Genomic DNA, 23,602 nt, shown 5'->3' with positions numbered 1-23,602 from the left:
CTCCCTGATCCCAGGCCAGCCCAGTCCAGCCCAGCCTGGCCACTGTGGAGACCGCAAGACTGGACGGCCATGGCCTGAGGAGCGGTGGGTGGAGGGAGGCGGAAGGACAGGATGGAGCCATGGCAGACACTGTGTTTAACACCAACAGGAAGGAGCCAGGGCAGAGGGAGAGTGGTGCTGGAGGAAACAGGAGCTAGCCCAGCAGAGGGGGATCCCTGGGCCCAGGAAGATGTGGGACCCATGGTGGGAGAGAGGGAGAGGAGGCAGAGGTGGTGTGGATCAGGGGTGGGGGCTAGGGGCCCAACTTTCCCCCTCGGAAGCCTCAGGTCAGGCTCAATGAGGTGGATCAGCAAAGTTGCTGCTGCCCTCCTGGACTGAGAAGGGACTGGAAGAATCCCCACAATGACCCAGGCACTCAGGCTGTGATTAGCCCCATTACACAGACAGAGACTGAGGCAGAAAAATGAAGATTATTTGAGTCCAGAGCTTCTGAATCCTTAAGCAATAGTGGTTCACCAGTGCCCACCGAGGCCCAGGAATTCTTTAAGTCTGACTCTGGTCATGCCTGGGGTCTCCCCTTGACTGGATCCAAGCCTCCCATGGTAACTTCTGCCCTACAACCTCCCAGTTCCAGCTCCACACTTCTCACCTGACCACTCTCATGCTGCCTAGTAAATGCCTCTACATGCCCATCTGTCCTGTCTTCCTACCCGGCACTCCCTCCCCACAACCAACACACATGCTGGGGGCTTAGATCCAGGGAGGTGGTCCTCTGGGCTCCTCTCTGTCTCTGTCCCCATGCCTTAGTGGACTCCTGAGAGAGACCCTGGTTCCCAGCTGTCCCCTGCCATGGCTGATTGCCAAGGCCTCTTCCAGCTCCCACTCAGGCCCCCCAAAGACCCCAAGCTTAACTCCACCTCCAGCCGTGGTTCATGATGTGACCCCTTCCCTTTCCCCTCCATGAGCCCTCCCTGCCCTGCGGGGTCCATGGAATCCTTCTGGTGTGAGGCCTCCTTGCCTCCTCCTCAGACTCATAAGCCCTTGACCCAGGCTGCTCCCAGGACCTGCTTCGGCAGAGACTTGCCTGGAGCCTGCACTTGGAGACTCAGCCCTTTCCTGGAGGGAAAGTGGGCTGTGCTGAAGACCGGCAGGCAGCAAGGACAGCAGGCTGTGGGGGTGGTGTGTGTGCCCCGAGAGGGGCCAAGTCAGGGTGTCAGGGAGGGAGGATAGCTGCAGGGAGGCAACAGAGGGCAGCGGGCGCTGGAGCGAAGGCCGAGCAGCAAAGCAGGGGTCTCCTTCCCTGCCTCCCTTCATGAGCACCGGCTGCGCATCTGCTCTATGTCCTGATCCCATGGGCCGGGCCAAGGCCCTCCTGAGCATGAGGAATAAAAACACTGGGCAGCCGCCGCTACCATTCAGAGAGCCTTGAACCAGGGAGGACTCCCCCACGCAGTGGGTCTCTGATCTACATAGGCCCACGTCCCATGAGGGAAGCCTAAATTTACACTCACCTCCAGGGCATGACAAGGCCGGGAGGCTGGTCCGGACCCTGGCAACCACTCCCCTCTCTTTGATGGACAGGGAGACTGAGGCTAGATGGAGGCACCTAGCAAGCCAAAACAGAAAACCAAAACAGAAACACCTTCCCGTGCAGATATCCAGTGCATCTCCCAACAGCCTGCAAAAGTAGTGCTGCATGCCCTGTGGGGAGAGCCAGCTGGGGCTCAGAAGGGGCAGGCCACAGTCCAAGGTCATGCAGCGAGCTGTGCCCATCCAAACAGGGCCTCAGGAAAAGTCTGAGGGACAGGTGGGGGATCCAGAAAAGTCTCGGAGGAGGCTCATTCCAGAACCACTCGTTCTGCTGAGAGCAGAAATCCCGTATCTGCCACCTCAGTTCTGAGCCATCAGTTCCAGGGGGATGCAGGTTCGTGAGCCAGGCAAGGGCCTGGGACTTCCACCTGGCATCTTGACCCAGACTGTCGCTCCAGACATAGAGGGCAGGAACGGATGCCCGCAGGACTTCAGAAATTATAAAGGCTTCTGGTCTCATGATTTCTCCTACTTTTGATTATTAATGCACCTCCTGATGGCTCTTCCCAAGAGGGCAGACACAGGCAGTGGCCCCTCTGGGTGCCTGATGACCCTCCCAGCTGGAGATGAGGCTCAGAGCAGAGACTCAGAGGCAGGGGATGCATTTCCGGCCCTAGAGGGAGTACACTGGGCAAGCAGTAGACAAGTCGGGGAGGGCGCTGTGGTGGGCAGGCCTGGCGCACCCACGGGGTGTTTGTGTCCACAAGGACTCCTCTGCCTGAGTAATGTGCATGGTGGAGTTGCCAGATCCTGAGGGAAAACGAGGAAGCCCCAAGAACAAAGAAGCAAACAAGGAGGTCTCATTGTCCTTGGCCATCCTTAAAAGTTGACATCCTGCCACTGCTTCCTGCCTGGCTCACTCTCAACGGCCCCTCTGGTGTCAGGAGCCTCCAGTGACTTCCAAATACCCTGACTTCCAGACCCACATGGCCACAACTGACTGAGTCTTCCTGGAGGTCCCCTGGCCTCTCAAACTTGCCATTCCAAGGCAGCATGGGCTGACCTCTCAAACCTCTCTGTGGCCTCGTGTCTCCGCCATCACAGCAAATGGCCTCCACGTCTCTGACTGTGAGTGTGGACCTTGTGCTCCCTGTCCCCCACCCCATGGGACCACCAGAAGTGAGCTCGCTTAGAGTGCAAGGGGCCTGTGAGGTGCATACTCCACAGCAGACCCTCCTGGAAGCTTGGCTGAATAGATGCAGAGACCACACATGGTTGAGGGTTAACCACCCTCAGATCCTCCCAGGCCAGTCAAGACTTCCCAGTGCCAGGAACCTGGGAATACCCAGAGACCAAACTGGAACTGGAGCTTGGCCAGGGCAGCTTCCCTTTTTGAGGTGTGCATTTGTGGACCGAGACAGAGGGGATGCAGGTGCAGACAGACTGGGACTGAAACCGCAGAAGCCAGAGATGTTGCTTCATGTGTCTGGTGTGGCCTGGAGTGACAAGGGAAGGGCAAACCACTCACAGTGCCATGCAGTACCAGGATCTCCTGTCGGTGATGCAGGAGCCGGGAGCCCTGACTCAGGTGGAGGCTGGACTCCCTACCTCACCGTGTGTGTCCAGAAAGGTGCCCTCTGGGGCTAGGACTGGGCAAGGGGCAGCTGTCCCTAGAAACTCCAGCAAGCCTTGCTCCTCTGACCAGTTTGGGCTTCAGAAATCTCTCCTAGCACTGGGGAGAGGAGAAATTGAAGCACTGCCTCTTCCCTGGGAGGATCTCCCACAAAGTTTCCTGGGGCAGGCAACAGTTTCCTCTGTGAGGCAGTGGCCACTAACCCATTGTACAGATGCAGAGTTTGAGGCTCAGGGAGGAGGGACTTTCCTATGCTTCAGGTGTCGGTGGTGGCTGGGTAAGGACAAGAGACCAAGCCTAGGGCATAGAGATGCCTGGATGGCAGGATCTGCTGGGGAAACTCTGCCTTCACCCCAGACTTCCCTGGGACAGTCACAGACCACTCCAGCCTACCTGCCCACACCTGGCAGGCATCTCTCTTTACAGCTGCCTTGAGGGGACAAGCATGCTGGATCCACTCCCTGCTGGTCCAATCAGGTGACCAGCATTTCCCAGCTTCCTGACCCCAAGACAATGGAAAACGTTAGGATAGCAGGAATGGATACAGGTTCAAATTCTGACTCTGTGGTCACTGGTTGTGTGGACTGGGCCGACTACTGGTCTCCCAGATCTCAGGCCCCCAGAGATAACAAGGACCCTCACCAAGGGGTGGACAGGTCTAAGAAGATCAGATCAGCCCTGAAGTCTGTGCAGGGGTGCCATGAGACCGAAGGGACTTTGAGGCCCATTTCCTTCCCCTTGTGATAACGTCTGTCATGATAAGAATCCTGGAGTGACTCAAGCCCCTGTTTCCTACAGAGCCTGTGGGGTGGACACGCATAGGAAACTCCTTCCAGAGGGTTTTCTCCTGTCCCTGTAGGAAGGGGGGCCCCAGAGGGGTCATACCACCCATCGTGGTCCCCGCCTCTGCCCTGCCACAGCCCCATTGGAGCCCCTGAGTCAGCATGGCTGACTGGATGCTATCTATTCACACTTTAAAATACGGTGCAATCTAGGAATGCCAGCCTGTGTCACGGCCTCAGCCCTGATGTCATCTTTCCATGAGAAAGACGTGTGGCTGCCCACAAACCTCATCACCAAACCCATGGATTTCTGCCCTGTATGTGCTGACTTGGGCACCTGCAGGCCACCACTGCTGAAATAGATTTCTCATTATGACTCTTGCTTTCCTCCTTTCCTTCCCTCCTCGGCCCTTGGCCACTGGCCTGTTACCTGCCCATCTGTTATGTCCTAGCCCTTAAACACAGCTTTGCTGGCCCTCAGCTCTTCTTCCTGAATAACTTCCGTGGCCTCAGCTACCACACGGACGTGTACTGCTGCCAGATCTGTCTCCTGTACATGCAGCCTCTGAAACTCCAAAACTTCCTGTGGGCCTCGCACTCTGAAGACCTGCTCCTTTGTCCCCTGGGTCCTTATCTTAGCCATGTGGACAGTGATTCTAACTCCTCTTACACACATTCAAAGCACGCTTTGGTGGGGAGGGGGAGAGTAGACTAATCTTGCTCCTCCATGGATGGGGTTAAAAAGTTCTTGGAGGCAGGACCTTGACCGTTTTTGTCATCCTTATATCCCTTTTCCCTGCTGGGAACCTAGTGGGTGCTCAGAAAATAATGAATGACTGAGTGACTTCACTGTAGCACCAAGGCCTTTTGAGATTCTACCTCCTCAATCTCTCTGGAGTCTGCCTCCTGTTCCTTATACCCATTCCTAAAACCCTAGGGCTCCCTGTGCCCAGAACATTCTCCCCTGTCCTCTCCTGCCCATCTCCTTCCAACCTGGGCTTGCAGGCAGGATCTCTGGGGAAGTTCTCTGGTCCCCTTGGATCCCCAAGCTAGAGAAGGTGGCTCTCTGGGATCCCTCAGCTCTGGACTTCCCCCTGCCGAGTCAAGGTCACACCGTGGGAGGGTCCATTGCAATCTGTTTCCTACCAGACCGAGAGCCTCAAGGGCCAAATGTGAGGGCCAGTGGGAGGGTCCCGTTCACCTTCTCCCCAGAATAGGGCCTGGTGTGGATTGGAAAGACTTGTTGACTGACTGTCTAAGCTATGACAACTCATTTCTAGGAGGAAAGTGACCTTCCCTCCCAGATGGGTCATACAGGCTCTGTACCTCCCTGGCCATCAGCTGAACCACTGTCTATGGCTCCCTTCCCTGCCCTCCAGCCTCCAGGGTGCTATCCAACACATGTGATATCTACGTGTAGTATCCATGTCCTCATCTCCCTCCCGAGAGCTCCCTGGAAAGAGCTGAGCCAAGGTCTTGCAAAAAAGGTGGAGGAAGGGCCAGGGCCTGGACATTTCATGTTCCCAACCCAGCCTGGCCACCTAGGAGTGTTCCACGCAGGCTCAGATGGATGGACCTGGCCTCACAGTGAGGTGTGGAGGACTAAGGTTTGGCTTCTCTATGCAAGGTCAGAAAAACTCCCACGAAACAGGGAAACTTGCCAGGGCTGCAGACTCAGACCACAGTGCTACAGCCATGAATTCCACCTGCTCTCTGAAGGCTCGCCAACCTGAGTCCAGCAGAATGTTCTCGCTTGTGTCCAACCCCATTGGTTTAGGCTGAATCAGCCTCTAGGGCCCAGAGGCACTGTACCTGGGGTGGGGAGCTTCTCCAGTATCAGGGTCACCTTCAGAGGCCTGGAGCCTTTCATAAAGCAGGTAAGAGGACTCACATAGATGCACTTGCATGGAAAACATCCTCCCCTCCACCATGCACCTATATGTACAGATGCAACCAATCACAGCGGCACACATACACCTAGAAATGGGCACGTGTGGGCCCACACCCCTTTAGCTATGAAACCCAGCCACGGGGCAGCTTGAGCCAGATACCTTGTGCAAACACAAACTCGTGCTGTCTTCTCTGAATTCCATTGTGAAAATCAAACACTTATCAGCCCCTCAAGAGCCTTTAGCTTTCCAGAAGCAGTTCCTACTTCCACAGAAAAGCCTCTGGAGTTGGGGGTACTGGGGCTATGTAGGAAATTAAGCTTGGAGGGCCTTGCTGGGGAAGCCATTGTCCCTGTACCTGAGATGGGTGCAGCCACAGCCCTGAAGCCAGCCTGAAGCTCCTGGTGCCTCCTGGGGGCTACATGTAGGAGTGTAGCATCCACCTCAGAGGGGCAAACCTGCTCTGCAGAGGGAGTCAAGGTTCATACAACCAGAGAGAGGAGTCACTCAGCAAGGTGGCTCCAGAGCCAAGGGTCAGACTCTGGGTCCTGACTTGGCCCAGCCCCACCCTCTCTGAAGCTTGCTGAGAGCGGCTGCAGTCTCGCTGCTGGATGTGCACATGGTGGTCATTCCATCTGCTCACAGGGGCAGGGGTCCCCCCTTACTGGACTGAGGTTGCCGGCTGCTCCAGGTCCTGGGTGGGAGCCCAGGTGAACCGTCAGTGGGGCAGGTCTGTGAGAGCTCCCCTCACACTCAAGTCTCTCACAGTGGCCAGAGAAGAGGAAGGCTGGAGTCAGAATGAGGCACCAGGGCAGGCATGGCCTGCCCAAAGGCCCCTGGGATTACAGACAGGATGGGGAGCCCTATCTAAGTGTCTCCCACGCCCCACCCCAGCCATTCCAGGCCAGGAAGTCCAAACTGTGCCCCTCAGAGGGAGGGGGCAGCCTCAGGCCCATTCAGACTGCTGGAGAGGGAGGGCTGGAGAGCCCTCAGGGAAGCGGGCGGATGGGCTGTTGGTTCTTGGAAAGGTTCATTAATGAAAACCCCCGAGCCTGACCACCTAGGGAAAAGGCTCACCGTTCCCATGTGTGGCTGATAAGGGCCAGGAGATTCCACAGTTCAGGTAGTTCCCCCGCCTCCCTGGCGTTTTGTGGTCACCATTAATCATTTCCTCTGTGTATTTAAGAGCTCTTTTGCCAGTGAGCCCAGTACACAGAGAGAAAGGCTAAAGTTCTCTGGAGGATGTGGCTGCAGGGCCTGCTGCTCTTGGGCACTGTGGCCTGCAGCATCTCTGCACCCGCCCGCTCGCCCAGCCCCGGCATGCAGCCCTGGGAGCATGTGAATGCCATCCAGGAGGCCCGGCGTCTCCTGAACCTGAGTAGAGACACTGCTGCTGAGATGGTGAGTGAGAGAGAGAGTGTGGGCCCGTGCCTAGGCCACCCCGCTGGCCCCGGACTGGCTATGCCTGTCAGCTTGATAACATGACATTTTCCTTTTCTACAGAATAAAACCGTAGAAGTCGTCTCAGAAATGTTTGACCTCCAGGTAAGACGCTTCTCTCTGACGTAGCTTTCCAGAAGCCCCTGCCCTGGTGTGGAGGTGGGGACTCCATTTTAGATGGCACCTCACAGGGTTGTCCACTTTCTCTCTAATCAGCTGGCTGCAGGGGGAGGGGGCAGCAACTGGGTGCTCAAGAGGCTGCTGGCCGTGCCCCTGTGGCAGTCACATGAGCTCCTTTATCAGCTGAGTGGCCATGGGCAGACCTAGCATTCAAGGGCCAGGAGTCACCAGGGGACAGGTGGTAAAGTGGGGGTCACTTCATGAGACAGGAGCTGCAGGTTTGGGGTGCTCACTGTGCCCTGAGACCAAGTCCTGTTGAGACAGTGCTGACTACAGAGGGACACAGAGGGGTCCAGCAGGTCCAGGTGAGGCCCCGCCCCCCTCTCCCTGAATGATGGGGTGAGAATCACCTCCTTCCCTAAGGCTGGGATCCTCTCCAGGTACCGCTGAGGGTGGTCTGGGCTCGGCAGTGAGAAGGGCTGGCTCGTGCCTGTCATGGATAGAGCAGGGTGTATGACTGGACCCAGCCTGTGCCCCTCCCATGCCCTACTCCTGGGGGCTGGGGACAGCAGCAGAAAGGAGTGGTGGAGAGTTCCCGTGCCACTGCAGGCACTTGGCCGCTGCTCACCGAGGAACAACGTTTTCCACAGGAGCCGAGCTGCCTACAGACCCGCCTGGAGCTGTACAAGCAGGGCCTGCAGGGCAGCCTCACCAAGCTCAAGGGCCCCTTGACCATGGTGGCCAGCCACTACAAGCAGCACTGCCCTCCAACCCCGGTGAGTGCCTACGGCAGGGCCTCCAGCAGGAATGTCTTAATCTAGGGGGTAGGGTCGACATGGGGGGAGATCTGTGGCTGTGGCTGTTCAGGATCCCAGGGGGTTTCTGTGCCAACAGTTATGTAATGATTAGCCCTCCAGAGAGGAGGAGGCAGATAGCCCATTTCATCCCAAGGAGTCAGAGCCACAGAGCACTGAAGCCCACAGTGCTCCCAGCAGAAGCTGCTCCTATCCTGGTCATTATTGTCATTATGGTTAATGAGGTCAGAGGTGAGGCAAACCCAAGGAAACTTGGGGCCTGCCCAAGGGCCAGAGGAAGTGCCCAGGCCCAAGTGCCACCTCCTAGCAGGACTTTCCTCTGGCCCCAGATGGGGTGCCTGAATTGCAGAGGATCAAGGAAGGGAGGCTGCTTGGAATGGACAAGGACCTCAGGCACTCCTTCCTGCGGGACGGGAGCAAAGTCTGTGGCCTTGACTCCACTCCTTCTGGGTGTCCGGAGACGACCTCAGCCCAGCCGCCCTGCTCTGCCCTGTTCTGGGACCAAAAGAGACAGGCGTCTGACTACCCAGAAGGCCAACCTCAGGCTGGCACTTAAGTCAGACCCTTGGCTCTGGCTGTCACCGGCAGAGCTATGCACTCCTTGGGGAACACGTGGGTGGCAGCAGTGTCACCTGACCCAGGTCATTGTGTGGGTCCTGGAGTGGGCCTCCTGGTCTCTGAGTTCTAAGAGGCAGTACAGAAACACACTGGTGCTTCCCCCACATTACCCACTTGCCTGGACTCAAGTGTTTTTTATTTTTCTTTTTTTAAAGGAAACTTCCTGTGCAACCCAGATTATCACCTTCCAAAGTTTCAAAGAAAACCTGAAGGACTTTCTGCTTGTCATCCCCTTTGACTGCTGGGAGCCAGTCCAGGAGTAAGGCCGGCTGGATGAGGCTGGCCAAGCCGGGGAGCTGCTCTCTCATGAAACAAGAGCTAGAAACCCAGGATGGTCATCTTGGAGGGACCAAGGGATGGGCACAGCCATGGTGGCAGTGGCCCGGACCTGCCCTGGGCCACACTGACCCTGATACAGGCATGGCAGAAGAATGGGAATATTTTATACTGACAGAAATCAGTAATATTTATATATTTATATTTTTTAAAATATTTATTTATTTATTTATTTAAGTTCATACTCCATATTTATTCAAAATGTTTTACCATAATAATTATTATTAAAAATCTGCTTCTATGTGTCCAGTGTTCTAGTTTGTTTTCAACCATGAGCAGATGCTGGTGGTGCCTGCCTTCCCATGAGGCAGGGAAGGGAGGAAACAGCGGGGTGGGGAGGGGGTGGGGGCCTGCCAGGGGTTTGGCACTATCCAAGGGCCAACACTGTCAGAGCAGAGGGGAGGTGAGAGCCGGGCGTAGGTGCGGAATTCTGCGCACCTGGACGGGCTTCCCTGGATGCTTCAGGGCTCCCACCCCAGAGAATGGCTCTCAAGTTCACCTAGAAGTCCCAGTCCAGGGAAATCTTGTCCCAGAGAAGGGCATCACCCTTCCTGGGGAGGCCTGGGGGTTGGCTGGTCACTGGCTGAACAGGCCCACCCTGGGATCAGGTAAAATACCCGCCCTGTAGAGGCCTTGGCCCCTGTGCCCCACGCGCTGCCCCTCATACTCTGGGATTCAACCACTCCGAAAGTAAATAACAAACAGACTAACTGTTCAGGGGAAAAGAAACCAAACCACAGGTGTCAGAATGCAACATATTTACCAAACTTGCCCCCAAATGAGTGATCTTAATCTCTGAGAGTCAGAATGTAAGGTCATAATTTGTTGGTCATAATTTTGTTGGCTGTAGTGCAGGATTTTTCTGAATTGGTTTTTATTTTTACATGAAATTTTGAATCTAATCAGGCACTTTTCCCTAAAACTCATGGCCTGCAGGCTAAAAACAAAGCAGGCCTCCTCCTCCTTGCTTTGATAGCTGGGCTGAAGGCCTTGTACCTGAACCTGTTCTCTCATCTCCCTCCGGGACTATGAGGAAGAGGATGTGTCCCGAGGATCAGGTGGGCAGCAGGGCCAGCTTCTCCTTGACAGGTGGGCCTGGGGAAGCTGGCCTGTGGCATATTTAGCTTCTGCCTGGCACTGTCCTCCGTCATGTGCCCACCACCCCACTTGCTCTCTCTGCTTCAGTCAGCACCTGCAGACGGCGCCAGGCCTGGCCAGAGACCCACTCCATGCTCATGCAGAAAGACTGTGACTTCAGGTGTGATTACAAATAAGAAGTCAGGGTGAACACTCAGGACGAAGCCTGAGTATCAGCACAGGGAAGAATGCATGAAGTGTGCTGTGGTTGTTGAAAATGCATGAAAATTACATCTTGCCCAGCGATAAGGTCCTCTCTGTTTTCCGCGTAAGCCAGTGATGACTGATAAGAGGTTTCGAATTTCCTTAGACTCACATATATAGGTACCTCTCTCCACAGAAATGCTGCCAAGCTCAGGGCTCAGACCAGCTTGGAGTCACCTTCAAGTAATACCATGTACCTGTACGTGCTCCTGGCTCATGTGCTCCGGCAGTCAGAAAGCCATTCTTCCCCAGTGAAAGTAGCCACGTCTCCCCACAAAAATCACACAGTAATCTGTGCTGAGATTCAGAAAGAACTCTTGGCTGACAATAACACATACAAGGTAAGTCTGGGTCTCCATCCAATGTTATATTGCTCTTAGTGGCCCTTTGTGCTCCTGACCAATTTATCTGGCTTCCAGGGTTCCTTCAATAGGCCCCAGAAAGCCAGTGAGGTAAGAAACAGCTACCCCGCGACCTTTCACACCACATTTGAACAAGGAGAGAGAGATCCCAGCAGTCAGTGCCCAGGGAAGAGATAACAATGGTGGAGTGAGAAAGTTCGGAGTGTGGGGAGGGAACCTCCAGCTTAGCCAGCAGGCGAGCCTCCCAACCAAGTGCAGCCCTGAGCCCAGGGAGAGAGCAGATGCCCACTGTCTCCACTACTCGGCCTGCAGGGCCCACAGGTCTCCTTGTGGGAGAATCAGGGTAGGGCCTGAGCTTGGGTCCAGGGCTCCTTCCGGCCAGGTTACCCAGGGATGGATAAGGATGGGTCAGCTGGTGCCCTGCTGTGCACCACCACCATCCCAGAGCCCCAACCCTGTTTCAGGAGCTCTGCTATGGGGAGTTTACAAAGAACTTTACCTTCACCCTGAAGGATCTCATTAACAAATATGACAAACAGGACCATCACATAATGAAGGTTTATATGGACACGGAAGAACTCACCAAAATCTGCCAAAGCTGAAAGTAAGTTGCTGTTTGCTCTTAGGGGAACCTGACACATCATTTCCCTGCACCAGGGGCCCCGTGAGGCGAAGGGTTTTTATACACCCAGCCTGCACACGCAAGGTCTCTGGGGCTACTCTTAGGCCACAGGTGGTTATTCTCTGGCATTGTCTCCAATCTAAAAGAAGTCCACTCACTGACACAGGGTGGAGGGTGGGGAGTGGAGGGCTGGGTGTGAGGAAGTGGCGATTCAGATTCTCAGGGTTTCTGTCTGTGCTGTCTGCCAAGCCCCCATGCACAGGGATCAGCGTGGGACAGGTCTGAGACAGGTCAGAGCAGGGCCGGTCATGGACTCAGGATGAGGTCATGGACTTGAACTGAGAGCCAGCGCAAGCTTGCTCCAGTTTGCCCTGTCCCTAGGGCCTCTTTTGGATCATGAGCCCCACTGAGAACCCATGATAGGGGGATGAGCAGCAGTTTGCGGGGGCATGCCTGGAGAAGTGACTGAGCTGCCCCTCCCTCCTTTCCCACTGCTCGGACAGTCCCGGGTACTCCTCCCAGCCTGCTTGTCCTTATGTCCCTGTTCGGACAGCCATGGGACCTGCCTATCCTGCGGGCTCCCTCTCCAACGCTATGGATAGTCCTCAGACTGTGGGCCCTTCTATCACCACACAGCCCCTGTGCCCTCCCTCAAACAGTTGGGGAGGGCCTGCCAGAGTTACCTCCTAGAGGATGGCTGGAAGGACAAGAGTTTGCTTTCATTTATTCATTGTTTTTCCTACTAAGAAGATTACTTAAATGTGTATTTCTCATTTAGCCAAGAGACTCACCCAAGAATGGTACTATTGAGTAAAGTCATTTCTCCAAGTTTAAGGAAGCCTTATAGAGTGTTATCATATCCATAGAAGGATGGAAATCATGTAAGAGGATCAAAGGCAGCCTCTGGGCTCCTGCCATCTCCCGGGGTTAGCCCTGCAGGAAATTGATTGGAAAAGCATTAGGAACAACTTACTGCTGGGTTGGGGTGTGAGTTTGCTGGCCCTGGGCTGGCAGACAAGGATGTGGGTGGGTATTGGGGGTGGTGGTGCCTGGGGACACATTTCTGTAACTGACACCTGCTGCTTCATTAAAGCCCAGGGTGTGGAAATGCTGGTGAGTGAGAGTCATGACGGAGTCCAGCCTCGCAGGGACAGAGTCCTGTCAGACTGCAAAGGGTGGGGGCGATGGCTCCATTTCTGGGCTCCGTACCTGGAGTTCCACGGGTCTCTCAGGAGAAGCATCTGGCCGTGGATGGGGCAAATGGGACCCCACCTCATCTGAACCCCCACTGCAACTCCAGTGCCAGTGGGCACACAGTGGGGGCTCTATCAGCTTGTTATGCCCCCCTTCTCCTTGTGTCCATCAGAACTCAAGATTTCAGGTCCTTTCCCAGGCCCGCCTCCCCAGCCTCAGTCAGCACATGCCCACTCGAGATCCAAGTGCCAGGACTTGAAGATCTAAGCCCTCCCTTCTCTGTTCTGTATCAGAGCTCCTGGGGAGCTCGAAATCTAATCCAGCCCTGCCACCCCCTCAAGGCCCAGTGCGGTGCCACAGAAATGTCAGCCCTGATAAATGGCTCAGGGGAACAGGGCCTTTCAGGTGACTCACAGAGCACTGGGCACAGTGTGGGACCTGAGGAGGAGGGGGCCCACACAGGCCAGGGACATCTCCAAATCCCTGGCTTCCTCTGGACCAACAGAGTCATCTGACCTCAAAGTAAAACCTCTTTCTTAGCCTGCAAAGCCCTGGCCAGCACTCTCCTGTGTCTCCATGGCATGACGGCCCCTCTCTGACTAGTACCCCTCACATCCGCAAAGCACTGGGCCCTGCCTGGGGCGAAATGCCAGTTGCTTGAGTCCTAAAGTGCTGCCAGACTGGGTTACAAAGCTCTGACCCCCTACCCTTAGCTCTAACTTGAATTCTAATCATTTGAGGAGTTTATTGGAGGCACCTGGGATTACTCCACAGTCCACATAGCTTCCTACGATCCAAACCTCTCCAACCGTGAGCTTCTCCACCCGACCAGGACCGATAAAGACCCATTTGTTCTGGAACAGAATTGTTAAGTTGCAACCACAACTTAGCCCAGGCCAGACCTGCAGGGAGTCTGCCACATCTGCCCATTGACAGACCTGCCCAGCTGTAAAGCTTCAGACAGCGCTTGCAGCCACGCAGGCCAACCACACACCTGCTGACCCATCCCTTGTCCTAGGATCCCGAGATCCCCACTGCTCATCTCCACCTTGAGGGAACACATCAGTCTGGAGGTCAGCAACTATGCCTGAGCAAAGGTGCCAAATCGTCTAGAATATGGAGGGTAGCCCTGTGACTCAGGATCAGGTGTCAGGGGCTAGTGCAGGGCCAGGGGCCAAGGGTGGTTTCAGTCCAGAGAAAGCCCATGATCCAGTCACCAGAGACTGTGAACTCTTGTCCCTTGGGTGCACCACCTGGGTACTCAGAGGTCCCAAGGCTCTGGAGTGTGTGAGGTGCATAGCTGGATGGCGCTGCTGGGACACACTAGCGGGAGACCCCCCACTTCCCTGTCACAGACTTCTCTTAGACGGCATGAAGTCTCCTGACCTTGAGCTCCTGACAAAGCCTGAGGTACCTGACAGTGGGGGTGGGCAGTGTGGATGTATGTCCTCGTCACCTCAGTGCCATGTTCAGTACAGCACGGTACATGTGACACTAGCCTGCCACTAGCTTCTTGTGTGACCTGGGACAGGTACTTCAGTCTCTCAGCCACAGAGTCCACAAAGGTGAGGTGAACTCCAGCCCCAGAGGCCAGATCAGAACTCAGGTCCACGGTTTTTAACCAGCGAAGGGACCTCAGGGCATCTGGCTCAACTCTGGGGAAACTGAGGTCAGAAGGATTGACAGGGAGCTTCTGGTACCTTTTCTGGTAAACAGGGAAGTTGGAAGGGGCACCGGTGGGAAGGTGGCTGTACTAAACCAAGTGACTGTCCTCATCCCCCTGACAGCCTTAACTCTTGATCAAAGTCACCAAAGAGCTACCCGTGAAGAGACTCTACAGTGACGGCCACCTGGGTTTTCCATGTGCCCTTGTTCTACCGTCAGGTAGACTCATATCTGGACAGTGGGGCTGGGGAGGCTGCTGGGGGCTGGAACCAGGTGGGAGGGCCATGTGGGTACTACACCTGAGACCCAGGCAGGCCTGAACCCATGGCTCCCCAGAAGCCTGCTGGCATTGCTGCTTCAGGATCTCAAGATGCTGGCCCGCTGAATCCCTGGAGCCCTGGGCTAGATACTTGGGCCCAAGAAGCATGGTCTTGACTCCATTGGCTGGGACTGGCCCTGGGTACCTCCTTTCCCAAGGAGGCCAACAAATAGGTCCAAACGATATTCTTCCATAGGAGACAACTATAGCAGGCCGGGCCCTGAGGAAATGCTCTAGACTGGGAGGAAGAGCAGGGCTTGGTGGCCTAAGAAGATTCATTCACACATCGAGATCTCTCAAGACAATGGGATAGCCCCTCCTTTCACAGGGGCCTCCCAAGAGACCACCTCCACTGTCTACCACCTTCCGTGTCCTGTGTACTCTCTCTCACTACAGAAACCAGTAGTATTGAGGTTGGAACCAGAAATCTAAGAAATACACTAAGGCAGCAGGACAGCCCTCTCTATATGCTGGGCCTTGAGAACCGGCAGCCCCACAGCAGTCTCTGTCACAGTCATAGTATGGCCATACCCTTTGACTTGACATTCACACCCAGAGAGACCACACATAAGGAGGGAAGCTTCATCCATGGAAATGGCCAATCTGTCAGTTTGTGAGATGAACTGATGCGCATGAAACTAACAGGGCAATGTGAAAAGGCATCCCTGAAGGGTCCAGTATGGTGCAGCTGCCAGGATAACCCCATGTGGGCTAAGGACTGGAAGGGAATTGGGATTATGACTTGGGAGATGGGATGGCAGATGAGATTTTCCTCATGGTTTGATCTGAAGAGAGGGGCTCAGTGCCCAGGTCAGTGGCCATCACGTGGTCCCCGTGCTTATAGAAAATGTCCATCCTCAGTGTCCCTGGCTAAATGAGATTCTCTGTGGTGTCCTGCATTGCGTCAACTGATTCCACAAGTTGGTTGTTCAGCCAAGATGCTGACCATCTTGATTAGCTTACAATGAGGCAGGTTTCCTCAAAGGCCCAGAACATTCCTGCCTGGGCAAGAGTCAAGGTGCCTCTTTCAGCACGGACAGCAGAAGAGGCCTGTCTGCTCCTCCCGGCCAGGCAGAACAGCTCACAGCATGGCCTGAGAGGGTGCAAGTGCTGTCCAGACATCCTCAGTTAACCTCACATGTTAATGCCCTGTGCATGGAGTCCCATACAGGGGGCTATTTGGCCTGCACCACGTCAGCCCCAAATGGACAGGACTGGCCCTGGTAATCAGATCGCTATGTTCTGGAGCCTTTACTCCTGGTACCTGGCTGCCTGCATACGTATGTGTTTGGTAAGCCGGGTCTGCATGACTGAAGTGGAGGGCAGAGGCTGCAGGCACCACGCTGTGCTGTCCCAGGCTTCTTAGCCAGCTGCTGGTTTGTGCTGAAGGTGCATGGCTGGTGTCCCTGGACCCAGCGGCTCCTGCTGTGGATTCTGCCACTTTGTTACATGGGCTTCACAAGAAATGTAGTGCCTGGGTCCCTCTCTATCCTCAGTTTTCTTATCTGTGAAGTAGGGGTGAGACAGAAATGGAAAGACCCCAGCCCAAGACCAGCTTGCCCTGACACCATTAAGCCCAGGCAGATGCAGAGTTGGGAAAATCTGTTGCTGCTGAGAATACCCTGATGGGTGCCCTGTTTCTCAGAGGGGTGGGGAGGCCAGACACTCATGACATGCAGTCTGCAGAGCAAGTCAAAACAGGGGCAGCCCCCAAGATGGGAGCTGGGGGTGATGAGCAGCCATCTCACCTACTGTCCGTGCTGGAAGCTCCCCAGCCCCAAGGCCCAGAGAGGGCAGGGACTTCCTCAGGACCACACAGGAGGTGAGCTAGACAGAATCGTTGAGCCTGGCCCCACAGAAATCCCCTCTTTGGGTCCTCTAAAGGGCTGCTGGACACAGGCCTCACTCTTGGAAACAGCTGACCAATTTCCCTTCTGTGAGGGGACCCTGCACCATGACTGCCAGGAAAAATGCAGCTTCAAAAGTTATTTTCACTGTGGTTTAAGAAAAGAGCAGCGAAACAGTTTCATGTTGGTGCTGCTGATGTTATCTCTGGCCCAGACCTGTTCTTTCAACCTGAGAGATGATTAATTAAAATCTTTCTCCCTTTTTTTTTTTATCAACCTCAAGGGAAGATCAGCACGAACTTTCCAGGCCCTTCCCTTAATATACCACCTGGACGCTCACCCAAGGTGAAGTTCAGCACTTCCTTCAAAAGCCTGCAGTTCTTGTGTAGATGGAGAAAAACCTTTTAAAAAATTATTTTCATTTTTATTGTATTATTGTACAAATTATTAAGTATATCGTGCACAAATCTTAAGTATATCTATCATTCAGCAAGTTTTTATATTTATACCTATATAAATAACCAGCACCCAGGGAAACACATAGACCATTTTTCACCACCACCAAAGCCTTCCTTATGCTTCCCTGCTCCTAATCAGTATCCTCCCTCCACGTATAGCCACTATTCCAACCTCTGCCACCATAAATTAGTTTTGCCCATTCTTGAACTTTATTTAAACAGAAGCATGTACTATACCCTTTTATGTTTGACTTCTTTCATTCAACACTGTGTCTGTGTAATTCTCTAGTTGTTGCCTATCATTGTAATGTTACTTTTCACTGCTGTGTAATATTCCATTATAAAAATATCCTACAATTTATTTCCCTATTCTGGCCAGGGCAGTGGCTCATGCCTGTAATCCCAGTACTTTGGTAGGCTGAGGCAGGAGGACTGCCTGAGGCCAGGAGTTTGAGACCAGCTTGGTCAACACAGCAAGACCTCATCTCCACAAAATAAATAAAACAATTAGCTGGGCATGGTGGCACGGGCCTGTAGTCCTGGCTACTTGGAAGGCTGAGGCAGGAGGACTGCTTGAGCCCAGGAGTTCAAGGCTAAGGTGAGCTATCATTATGCACTCTAGCCTGAGCAAACAAGTGAGAACCTGTAGCTAAAAAAATTTTTTTTAATTAAAAAAATAATTTCCTATTCTACTGCTGACAGACATTTGGGCTGTTTCCACTTTGGGGCTAATATTAATAAAGCTTCACTGAATATTCCTGCACTCATGTTTTGGTGAGCATATGTCTACCTCTCTTCTGGAAATGCTGGGAATGACATGGAATTGCTAGGTCATAGGATATACATATTTTAGCTTTAGTAGGTACTGCCAAATATTTAATATTTTCCCAAGGAAAGTCTTTCATTGGTTGGGCGTGGTGGCTCACGCCAGTAATCCCAGCACTTTGGGAGGCAGAGGCAGGCAGATCACAAGGTCAGGAGATGGAGACCATCCTGGCTAACACAGTGAAACTCTGTCTCTACTAAAAATACAAAAAATTACCCGGGCATGCTGCCACATGCCTGTAGTCCCTAGCTGCTTGGGAGGCTGAGGCAGGAGAATTGCTTGAACTCGGGAGGTGGAGCTTGCGGTGAGCCAAGAAAGTGCCACTGTGCTCCAGCCTGGGTGACAGAGTGAGACTCTATCTAAAAAAAAAAAAAAAGTCTTTCGTAAACAACGTTGCTGTTGGTTTTCCTGCCTTTTGTAGACACTGCTTATCCACCAGACTCTGGAACTCTCCTCTTCTTTCACATGATCTGAGCCTGCTTCCCAAATGCTCTCATCATTACTGGAAATTCTTCTCTACGTTGTTTACTCCTGCATCTCCTTTTTGGGAGAGGTAGCTCACAAAGGGCCCAGTTTGATGTGGATGTGGATGGTGTCTTGCCAGCACACTGTGGAGTGAAGCCCTTGTCTACAAAGTCTCAGAGCCTCTGGGAGGCTCCAAGGAAACTGTGATGTGCTGCTATCCTATGTGGAGAAACCAAGTGGAGACCTGGGTACTGTCCTGGGTTCCTCTTGAGGTCTCGGTCCCTAAGTCAGTCCCCTGCCATGTCCTGGTGCATTCATCTTCCCAGCCCCTTTCCAACCTCCCCACTTCTCTCTGTCTTTATGGCTTTGCCCTGACCCAGTCCACCTCACTAATGCAAACAATCACGCCAAATATCCACAGGCCTTGTCTCTAGACAGACCCTTCCTGCTTCTCTCCCCACACCAGCCACCCATTAATTCATTACATAAATATGTACTGAGCGCCTACAAAGTGTCAGAAACTGTGCCAGGCTCTGAAAGAAACCCAACCCTTGAGGAGCTTACACTTTAGGGGTTAGTCTAGTTGTGTGTCATAAGGGTTACCTGCCAGCTCAGCATGAACTCCAAGCCCTTTGGTCTGACCTAAGACCCTCCCTTACTGCCCTGGCCCCGTCAGCCCCTGAAGACACCTCCAGCCTCATTACTCACCATCCATCTCCTTCATATCAGCCCTGGACACCAGTAACACGAAACAGCCACAGCACTGCCACCGTCATCTGCTACCCCTGCCTGGAACGCACCCCAGCCAAATGGTTGACATCTGTCCCCACAATGGGGTAAGACCAATGTCCAGCGGGAGGTGGAGAGGTCCTGCACTGGGGCCCCCTCTTCCTCAACACCTACTCTGAGGCTAGCCCGCCCACCTCTTAGGCCACAGGGGTGGACTGTCATCTGTTCCTCAGGGGACTGTGAGGGTCTCTGCTCTGAACTACTGCTTTATCCCCCAGCTCCGAGGAGGGCCCCTCATGGCATCAAGTGCCAGCAGTGACTATGTTCCAGAGTCTGATGCAAGTGAGCCTCTTTTCACCTTTGAATAAAAGAAATGCACACAGGTTCTACAGAAGTCTGGATGGAAAGGCAACATCCAATTTTCCAAAGTTTAGAAAATGCTCTTGGGGTCAAGATCAGCCACAGGCTATAAGCAGGTACTCAGTCCACAGCCAGGGCTATTGTCTGCATTATTCTTATCAAAAATAACATCTGTGAGGGAGCCAATAAGAGGCCCTTGGGGCCATCCAGGAGCCAGGGGAACTGGGAGCCCAACACCAGCACAGCTGCCAGCTCTTTTTCCCACTTAACGGATTCGGGAACCATCTCAAAAGAAGCTGCAGGAGGCAGGGAAGCCCAGCTCTCTGGGAATGTGTCACACTTCCTCCAGCTAGGCCTGGGGCAGCCCCAAGCTCTCCTGGTGGAGGCCCTGGCTCCTACCCAGGCCTCTTCCTCCACCAGACTGGATAAGGGTGAGGTCATGTGCTGGGGAAGGGTGGGGAAGGGAGGCCAGGGAAGCAGCAACTGGGCTGGAGCCACAGTCAGAAACAACACAATAACAGGATAACTCATAGTCTCCCCTCTCCCCTCACACTCCAGGAAGCTGTCCCGGAGTGAACTCCACAGCCCTCAGGTCCCTTCTCCCACTGGGACCTCTCTGGGGCAGCTTCTGTGGGTGCCTCTCAGTCCTCAACTGCAATGGAAGCTCTCTCTCTTCTCAGGACTAGGGGCAGTGCTGTGAATCAGACAGACCCTAATGCCTCTCTCACCAATCCAGCCCTGGACAAGCACAGCAACCAGTGCTGGAACCCAGGTGGAAATAAGAGGAAGCTGCCAGAGCCTCGAGCTATACCCTGGGCTACAGTCACACCAAAGGTTCTTGTGCCTATGGGGCTGAGGGACAGAGATATGCAGCCTTGGGCTCTGAGACCAAACAAAAATGGTCGTGGGCCTGGGTCCCCAAGTTTCAATGAACCCCCCTATTAGGAAGAAGCATCTGACCTTAGACTCTGTCAGGCTGAAGGACCAGGTGTCACAAGCAGACAGATAGACAGACACAGCAGGACCATGACAGGGGCAGACAAACAGATAGGCACAGCTCAGGCTCCTGGCAGTGATGAGTAAATGGACAGACACTGACAGACAGTTAGACTCAGCGAGAGCCTAGAAAGGACAGATGGAGAGACAAGCGGGAACGCTGACAGCGAAAGACTGACGGACATAGATGAGATGGCGGACTTGGTAAGAACCCCTGGCAGGGACAGACAGAGACACAGCTGCAAGCTATGGTCGGGTTAAAATGTGGCCGCTCTGTCTCTGAGCTCAGCCCCTGACTGTAGATCCCAATTCTCTTGGAGGTTCCTCCTCTTGGCACTGTGATCAGAGGCTCTGTGGGACTCTTGGGACCCACCTCTCCAGGACTACAATGCCCTCAACCCCACAAGGCCCAGGAAGGCAGCAGGTTGTGGCCCTCACTGCCCCTGGAGTCAGACTCAAGAATCAACCCATTCTCCTGTTTTTTTCCTCCCCTTCCCGGCCTGTGGGGCAGAGATCTCTCTCCTGGGGCCACCTACTCACAGCATAGTGGCTGTGCTTGTCATGGAAAAGGTCTTTTTAGGAACCACTATGAGTCCAGACTGTGGGCACAGGGGGCAGTGCCCAGCAGAGGCTACAGTCCGGCATTTCCATGACTATCAGAGGATGTTGAGCTCTACCTGGCCACCTTCTTTTCTTACCACCCCTCATGATCTCAGGCCCCAGAGGCCTGAGGGCCTAAAAGGTTTTGACCCAGGGGAGCGATTCCAGGCCGGGCGAGGATGGGGTGATTAGTCCCCTTCATAGCTGCGGAGACTAAGGCTGACTTGAACACACTCTGCTCTGAACCTGTAGGGTCCAAGAACTCCCCTGGGGTGAGCTGAGGTTTTTCTACTTTCAGAGGACCTTTGTGCTGAAAGCATGACCAGTCTGCCTGCCTGAGGTTGGGTTGCCTGGGAAGCAGACTCTGAGACAGAAACTGGCTTGAAGGACTGCTCATGGAAGGGAAAGGAAGGAAGCAGGTATGAACAGAGGGAGAAATTGGACAAAATACAGTCACAACAAAAGTCTCAGCTGATCCTAAGGAGACTTCTAGAGCTGGGATGGCCCTTCAGACTCTTCCTATGTTGGGGCAAGGAGGTCAAGCCTTTATGCCTTCAGTTTGATCAGTAATTGGATATAAGCTGCCCCTGGAAGGAAGCATGACCTTAGGCATGGACATTTTCTTCAGCAGGAGCAATCAGACCTGGACTCCTGAAGGGTGTTCAGGGCAGCATATCACAGCATCCACCACAGTCCACCCTTTGAGCTTTTTGGATCCACTTCTTCATATAAACACTTCCCACCGGTTCTGGGAGCAGCTCCTCCAGGATTCTAGTGCTGTGCTATCAATAACTGGTTCTCAAAAAAAAACAAAAAACAAAAAACAAAAAAAAAAAACACTGTCATGGTATAAATACTCCCACCATCATCAAGCTACCAACAGTTTAAAAACAGACTGGCAACAACTTTAGCAATGGGATCTCACAAGCAAGTAGCCAGCTCTAGCACACCAATGGTTCCAGTAGGCTTCTACTCCTGGGAGAAGACTTAGAAGAGGAAGGTTCACAATGAACTACAGTCCCTGCTGTTGCAGTTATCTCAGGGCCACAAATGACACTCATCATCTCCTCCTCTACTATCCACTTCAGATTCCCCCTCACCCTCAGTTAGCACGTTTGCTCATCCTGGTGGCTTACCTGGTAGCATGACCCAATCCCTCATCTCTAAGGGATCTGATTCCATCTCAGGCTGGGATTGTTGCACTTGTCCATTTACTGTAAACATTGGGAAAGGGAGTAATAAAGAGGTATCCAACTGGATCACCGGGGTGCTACATGTATGCCTCCCTGCTTCCACCGTGTAGTCTTAGCTCCTGATGATCAGGCTCAGGTACCCCTGCCAAGATGGCACCTCCTCTTCTTTCCTGCTTGTCCCTAGACACAAGAAGGCTGAAGTGCCCTGGCAGCATCCTTAGCTGATAGTCTAATGGGACTCTTGCTGGAAATGTTCCCTCCTGGAGAACCAAGATCTCCAAACCCACAGAGCCCAGATTTGCAGGGATGAGAGGCATATATTTTCCAAGTGGGTCACTGGGAATGATAGTAAAGGGGGCTACTCCTGCTTTTATCTCTTGGTTCTGAAACTCTTGTATTATACCCACTGGAACACAGCTCCATATAAGGTCTTTGATTTATAGTGAAAACTGCATCCTGAAGGACAGCTCATTATCCTGTAAAGTAGCACCCCCAAGCCAGTGCTTCAACTATGCCATCAACAGGCTGTTGCCCAACATTCTACCAAACTAACAAAACACCTGAGTGGTGTAATATGTGATATGACTAGCAGATCCTATGGTCATGGACCTGTGCTTCCACTTTCTTTGACATAAAGTAGATCCCTCAGTCTGATGTGTTATGTGAGATCCCATACCAGGGGAATAAAAAACTCCGAAGGCCCTTGGATAGTGATGTTGGCTGTGGCCCTGCAGCCAGGAAAGGCAACCCCATACTTAAATTGTGTATTTATTCTTGTCAAAATGAATCATTGGCCCGTCTGGGGTTTAAGAAGGCTAATGTAGTCAACTAGCAGTGGGGTGGCCTCTTGATCTCCTTGAGGCCAAGTATTGTATCTGAACTTATTTGGGAATCAAGTTTGAGCTTTTACAACCTCCATCAGCTGGACACAAAGGATCACCCATGCAGCCATAGATGTGAGCTGGGGGAAGATTTTGGGGTCCTGGAGTTGGACGGTACAGGGTTCTGGGTCAGTTGTACCTGCAGCTTACTTGTGTCTTCCAATCCTGCTCATTGGTTCCAGTTGTACCACTTCCATCTTACTATGGATTGCTGTTGAGCCCACCTGACATTATGACTTAGTAGGTCTCACAAAAACCAATTCATCATGGTGGTTCTTGCTGCATGGTCACTGAGTCAGGCCCTCCAGTCCTACCGAGGCTCAGAAGCATGGCAGAGCTGTTTTTCAAAAGGTATGTAATTCTCCAGTGCAGATGGTATGGCCTTGTTCCAGAATCCTAGAGACAGTGTATTTTCTCAGTACAGATACCTTTAAAACCACAGTATCTGATGACTCATATGGCCCACATGGCAGGGCTACCTGTACTACAGCCAAAGAGCCCTTTCCTGCCTGGGGCCCCACTCAAAGATGGCAGGCTTTTGTGTCACTGCCAGATATGTGGTTCAGAGTAATATTCCCAAG

The 23,602-nt window shown here is 53.3% G+C and overlaps 1 protein-coding gene across 1 annotated transcript; it reads left to right on the top strand.

Moving 5' to 3' along the window:
- The first annotated feature begins 7,050 nt into the window (after positions 1 to 7,050).
- On the top strand, positions 7,051 to 9,404 carry CSF2 (colony stimulating factor 2 (granulocyte-macrophage)). The gene is made up of 4 exons (XM_011969283.1): positions 7,051 to 7,235; positions 7,338 to 7,379; positions 8,045 to 8,170; positions 8,983 to 9,404. The coding sequence occupies exons 1-4, from the start codon at positions 7,077 to 7,079 to the stop codon at positions 9,088 to 9,090; spliced, it is 435 nt and encodes a 144-aa protein (XP_011824673.1). The 5' UTR covers positions 7,051 to 7,076; the 3' UTR covers positions 9,091 to 9,404.
- Positions 9,405 to 23,602: the final 14,198 nt, after the last annotated feature.

The sequence above is a fragment of the Mandrillus leucophaeus genome, unplaced genomic scaffold (assembly GCF_000951045.1).
Source record: "Mandrillus leucophaeus isolate KB7577 unplaced genomic scaffold, Mleu.le_1.0 Scaffold88, whole genome shotgun sequence".
In the NCBI taxonomy this organism is placed as follows: Eukaryota; Metazoa; Chordata; class Mammalia; order Primates; family Cercopithecidae; genus Mandrillus; species Mandrillus leucophaeus.
Note: the sequence above shows the minus strand (reverse complement) of the source record. Positions and strands in the feature narration are given on the sequence as shown.